This window comes from Phoxinus phoxinus, assembly GCF_949152265.1.
Source record: "Phoxinus phoxinus genome assembly, chromosome: 1".
Taxonomy (NCBI): Eukaryota; Metazoa; Chordata; class Actinopteri; order Cypriniformes; family Leuciscidae; genus Phoxinus; species Phoxinus phoxinus.
Window position 1 is genome coordinate 9595272 of NC_136876.1, and position 6306 is coordinate 9601577.

General features: G+C 49.8%; 1 protein-coding gene across 1 annotated transcript; it reads left to right on the forward strand.

Annotated features, from left to right (window-relative positions):
* Positions 1-3306: 3306 nt before the first annotated feature.
* On the forward strand, positions 3307-6289 carry LOC307009838 (uncharacterized protein; the record flags this gene model as incomplete). Its single annotated transcript, XM_079633985.1, has 2 exons — positions 3307-5576; positions 6154-6289. The coding sequence occupies one exon, from the start codon at positions 3307-3309 to the stop codon at positions 5308-5310; it is 2004 nt and encodes a 667-aa protein (XP_079490111.1). The 3' UTR covers positions 5311-5576; positions 6154-6289.
* Positions 6290-6306: the final 17 nt, after the last annotated feature.

Sequence of the window (6306 nt, forward strand, 5' to 3'; positions counted from 1 at the left end):
GGAAATGGAGTGTGAGGACTGGCCTGATCCTCCACCCTGGCCCGAACCTGATGAGGACCTTGCAGGAAGAGTGCGCACCCTCAGGGTTAAGGAACAAGGGCTAGACGGTAGCCAGCTCAACTTTCCCCCTGAAGGTAGAGTATGTATGCCTTGTGAGCCTCCACTGCCTACTCAGTATCCTGCTTCTGATAAAGGGATATCACCATGCCACTCTAAACGACCCTCTCAGTTGCACACACACCATGCCCCAGCTCATGCACCTGTAATCAAATCAGTGCCTGCCCGGACCTACCATCCCTTAGCAGTCACTGGAGCGGTACATGGCATACCGCCATCTAATCAGTTTATGCAGCCGCCGGGGAATGAGCAAGTATACCGAGGGCCCCAACCCACAATCCCAAGGTTCATTCACCCGGATCCCAGTGAGTTTGCACGGCTTCGCATAGCTTTAGAAAACCTACTCCCATCCAATGCTACAGAACTCTTCAAGTACCAAATACTTGTGGATCATTTGAAGCTGGAGGAAGCTAAGCTGATAGCTGACGCTTATCTAAACTCACCAACCCCTTATAGTGACATTATGTCAGCCCTCCATGACAAATTCGGGCAGCCTCATCAACTTGCCTTAAGGAAGATAGCAAGCGTCCTAGAAACCCCCGAGGTAAGGCGTGGTGATACTATGGCATTCCAGAAGTTCTCTCTCCAGATACAATCTTTAGTGGGTTTATTGCAGACTCTGGGTCCTGAAGGGGAAATCGAACTCAACTGTGGCTCACATGTTGCTCGTCTGCTGAGTAAGCTCCCTCCGGAACAGCGAGCGGATTTCCGTCGACATCAGTTCAAGCAGTTAGGGGCGACCCACACTTTACATGATTTGTCAGAATGGCTCCGCTATGAATCATGGTGTCAGGGCTTCGACAGTCAGGCTACCGGACGCAGCATAAAGGAAAGGCAGAACGTGAAGACTGATGGTCGGCCTGGTAGGCAGACGGTGACCGTCCTACATGGAGCTGGTGAGTCGGCTGAGACCGCTTCTTCGTACCATAAAGAGAGTTCAATTAACCGAGGAGCCAAGAGTAAAGCCTACTGTGCCTACTGTGAGAGTACTGAACATTATCTTAGTCAATGCAGTGCTGTCACCAAACTCTCCAGAGAGCAGCTTAAAGAGTGGATCCGGGTTAACAAGCGGTGCTGGCGCTGTGCACAAACTCATCAAGCCGCTCAGTGCACATTGAAGAAACCTTGCAACATCTGTCAAGGAAAACACCTACTGGCTCTTCATGAGATAAACACAAAAGCAGAGAGGGGCAATAAAGATGTAGCTGTTAAGGAAGAGAGCTGCTTAACTAGCTCTGCGGCTGACTCGCTCTACCTGGACAGACCTGGAGCCGGGAGTCGAGTCATGTTGAAGGTCGTCCCTGTGCTTGTACATTATGAGGACCGGACACTTGACACCTTTGCGATCCTCGATGATGGGTCAGAGAGGACCATGTTGTTACCAGCAGCAGCTAAGTTCCTTGGCATAAAGGGCAATCCCGAAGCGCTTCCTTTGCGTACAGTCCGGCAGGACATCCAGATCCTCCATGGCCACACAGTGTCTTTCCGTGTCTCCCCAGCGGCGAACCCTCACACCAGCTATAAGATTAATGGGGCCTTCACAGCTGGCCGCCTCAGCCTAGCACAGCATACTTACCCTATTGATCGCCTGAAGAGAAAATACAGATACCTAAGTGGCATTCCTCTACCTGCCTTAAGAGATGCTCAGCCAACACTCCTTGTAGGCTCAGATAACCCTCAGCTGATAACACCTGTCGAGCCAGTAAGACTTGGTCCACCAGGTGGTCCAGCCGCAGTCCGCACCAGGCTTGGATGGACTCTTCAGGGCCCCACCCCATTCATGGGGCAGCCTTTCCAACCTGCACAGTGCCTGTATACTTCATCTACGCCATCAATGGATGAGCTTTACAAGCATGTTGAGAGGCTCTGGCAAGTAGACACTGTACCTTACCGACCAGAAAGAGAGGTGACTCGGTCAAAGCAGGATCAGCAGGCTGTAGCATTGCTTGAATCCAAGACTGTCCGTGCTAATGTAGATGGAGTTCTCAGGTACGCCACACCATTGCTGCGATATGCAAGTATGCCACCATTGCACTCGCCAAAGGAGGCAGTTATGCCCATGTTACGTAGTACTGAGAGGCGACTCTTAAAGGACCCCAAGCTGGCGGATTCATACAGGAAGGAAATGCAGAAGCTCATTGAAGCAGGTGCTGTGAGAGAAATCACTGAGGATACCTCTACCAAAGAAGGATGGTACATCTCACATCATCTCGTCAGTCACAACGGGAAAAACCGCCTGGTCTTTAACTGCTCTCACCAGTACCTTGGGCAGACCCTGAACCAGTACCTGTTACCTGGCCCTACTCTTGGGGCCCCCTTGCTGGGAGTCTTACTGAGATTTCGTGAACATCCCATAGCGGTTAGTGGAGACATCAAGGGGATGTTTCATCAAGTCCGCCTCATCCCGGAAGATCGCTGCCTTCTAAGGTTCCTGTGGCGGGACCTGAAGGTGGAAGAGCCCCCAAGAACATTTAAGTGGCAAGTTTTGCCTTTCGGCGCAACTTGCAGCCCATGCTGCGCGACATACGCCCTGCAGCGCCATGTTGTTGACCACTGCCGGCCGGACGATGACCTGAGATTCTCCGTTGAGAACTGCTTTTATGTAGATAACTGCCTGCAGAGCATGGGTACGTCGGGTGAAGCCAAACGGCTAGTGGATCGACTCAGGGATCTTCTGAAATCTGCAGGTTTTGAGTTGCGTCAATGGGCTTGCAACGATCCAAGCGTCCTGAGCCACTTACCTCAAGAGGCCAGATCAGAAAGCCTGGACCTGTGGCTGGCACAGGATAAGTCCAACCCTCTGGAGTCAACACTTGGTCTTAGCTGGAATTGGGCAACCGACACCTTGGGCTACAGACATAGGCCTGTGTCCTACGAGGATCCAACCTTGAGGAACATCTACAGAGTTCTAGCTACTCAATATGATCCCCTGGGTTACATGTTACCTTTCTCCACCCGAGCAAAGCTCATCATCAGGCAGCTGTGGGATAAGAAGCGAGGTTGGGATGACTCGAACTTACCCGCGACCTCCTGCAGGCCTGGTTCAGCTGGGAGGCTGAACTTGAGTCATTACCTCTCCTTACATTCCCGCGTGCATATGTTCCGACGGACACCAACCTTGCGTGTGCCACCCGTGAGGTGCACATCTTCGCAGATGCCTCTGAGCAAGCCTATGGAGCCGTAGCCTACATGAGAACAGAGGACAAGGAAGGCCAGATCCACCTGTCTTTCATCCTTGCTCGTTCACGAGTAGCTCCAAGACGCCTGCATTCCATCCCACGCCTGGAGCTTTGTGGAGCTCTGGTTGCAGCGCAGCTTGCTCGTGTTCTCGAGAGGGAACTTACTCTGGAAGTGGCTCGAACTGTGTTGTGGTCAGATTCCACTACCGTACTGACCTGGTTACACTCTCAGTCTTGTCGCTATAAGGTCTTCGTAGGCGCCAGAATAGCTGAGATACAGGAGTTAACAGAGAAGTGCACCTGGCGCTACGTGGATTCTGCAAATAATCCTGCTGACGATCTGACGAGAGGAAAGACCCTGGAGGCATTAATAGATCCCAACCGATGGTCTCAAGGACCTACCTTCCTTCTCCAGAATCCAGCCACCTGGCCAGAGAGACCCAGCACCGAGCCATCTGAAGACAGAGCGGAACTCCGGAAGAACACCTTCTGTGGAGTAACGATTACCTCACCAATGTCAATCAGCAGTGATGACAAAGTGTACAAAACCTGGCAGGAGCTCATGGATGTCACGGCTCAAGAGATCCTAGGACAGACCCCTTCCGATTCACCGCCGAATGCTGAAAAGTACCGGCAGGCAGAGATGAGAGTTCTTCAGCGAGCCCAACAACAGTCATTCCCAGAGGACTACAAACTCCTTGCAGCTGGGAAGCCTGTCTCACCTGGGAGTCGGTTACTCACCTTGGCTCCGGAGTTGGACAAATCCACGGACCTCATAAGAGTGGGAGGTCGGCTGCGACGTTTGGAAGGTCAGGACGACTTAACATTGCACCCTGTGGTTCTGGATGCCTCACACCCAGTTACTCGCTTGCTTATCCAAAGATATGATAGCAGCCTGCTGCACCCTGGTCCCGAGCGAGTCTTTGCAGAGATGCGGCGGTTATTCTGGATAATCCGTGGCAGAGAGGCAATTCGCAGACACCAGCGTTCTTGTACCGAATGTCAGCGTTGGAGAGCTCAACCTTCAATTCCCCGAATGGCGGACCTTCCCGTTGCTCGTCTCCGATTACACAAACCAGCCTTCCATTCCACAGGCGTGGATTGTTTTGGGCCCATGTTCGTGAAGATGGGCAGACGTCAAGAGAAACGCTGGGGGATAATATTTAAGTGTTTAACAACCAGGGCGGTACACTTGGATCTCCTCAAAAATATGGATGCGGATGCTTTCTTGATGGCCCTGAGACGGTTCATCGCCAGAAGGGGAACACCTGCAGAGTTGTTGTCAGATCAGGGAACCAATTTTAAAGGAGGAGAACGGGAGCTTAGAGAGGCTTTTGCCAGTATGGAGCCAACCCTTCAGAAACAACTCGCGCGACAGAGGATTAAGTTTCAGTTTAACCCCCCAGCAGCTCCACACTTCGGTGGGGTGTGGGAAAGAGAGGTCCGCTCCGTCAAGTCTGCACTTTATACCTGCGTGGGGACCCAACCTGTTCATGAAGACGTCCTGCTCACCGTTCTCCTGGAAGTTGAGGCAATTCTCAATTCTAAACCGTTGGGTTACGTATCTGCTGACATTGCGGATATCGACCCTGTGACACCCAATAGTCTGCTTATGGGGCGGCCGGATGGATCTCTTCCCCAAGTGGTCTATCCTGAGACGGAGCTCCTGAGCCGCAGACGCTGGAGGCATTCACAAGTTCTCGCTGATCAATTCTGGTCCAGATTCGTCAGAGAATATCTCCCTGGGCTGCAAACCAGACAGAAATGGCAGTCCTCTTCTCCTGAACTACTGGATAAGGCCGTTGTCATGCTGGTGGACCCGCAGCTACCTCGAGCACTGTGGCCCATTGGGCATGTAACCAAGAGCCACCGCAGTGACGATGGATGCATTAGATCGGCTGATGTGGATATCAAAGGACATGTGTACACCCGACCGGTAGCTCGGCTGGTGATGTTGCCAGCTCTCCCGTCTGGGATGGACGATGCCTCTGTGAGCCCCTCACAGTCTGACTGATAAGCCTTTTAATGGGAGCAAATGTGCTTGCACATTTGGGGGCGGCTGTATAAAAGGCTCTGACATTTCTGGGTGCCTGCCGCTTTAAGACTCTTATTCTGTAGTTACGGAAGAGGAAAAAAGGGGACGGTATGATTAGCGTGTTAGATCTAGTGAGTTCTAGTTCAACGGTATAATTCAGCCTACATACCTGTGTTGTGCAGCTTCTTTAGTCCCTTCTGAATAATCCAGCTTCCAATGTTCATGTGTTGAGTTGATGACTGGAAGTAAGTGACTGTTACTTTGCTGTGTTCGTGTTCTATTGTAGAATTATTATGCATTACCATGTGCCAGCGTGACGAGTGAGATTTATAGTGATAGAGCGATGTTTATGCTGAAAAACACTGTAGGAAATGATAGTTTAACTGGTGTGAGTCTTTTGATTTATAAGTTACGTAGTAAAGTTTATAACATTGAGTTAAAATAAGTTAATATCGTGTTCAGGAGACCATGTGTGGACGCGGTTTGAGTAATAGCCTTGTCTGGCCACAGTATGTCGCTATTGCTCCTTCTGAAACCTGTTTAACAATCCTTCTGTTGAATTACCCTTTAAGTTTAATGTAAACTTGTCAGTGAGATAGATGAAGCTCCTTATATTTCTTCAATGAGTAATATCCTCGTTTATTTAATTGTAGATTATGTTTAATGGGGTATAGGAATGTTTATTGAGATATTTATGTTTGATGATCCTGATTTGTATTATGTGTGTATATATATATATTATTTACGTTTTGTATAGTACTTTAAGTACTGTAACTGTTAAAATGGCAGTACCTAATTGTGATTTATTTGTTTTATTATCAGACTAAAAGACAATACTGGATATTGGAATGTTCTGATGAGCACTGCTGAAGTCCAATACAGTCTAAAGAAGAAAATATATCTCGTCGTCTTTATTCCTGTGTCCTGACCGATACACCATCCTGTTTACTGGCTAAAAACCTTAATGAACTAGCC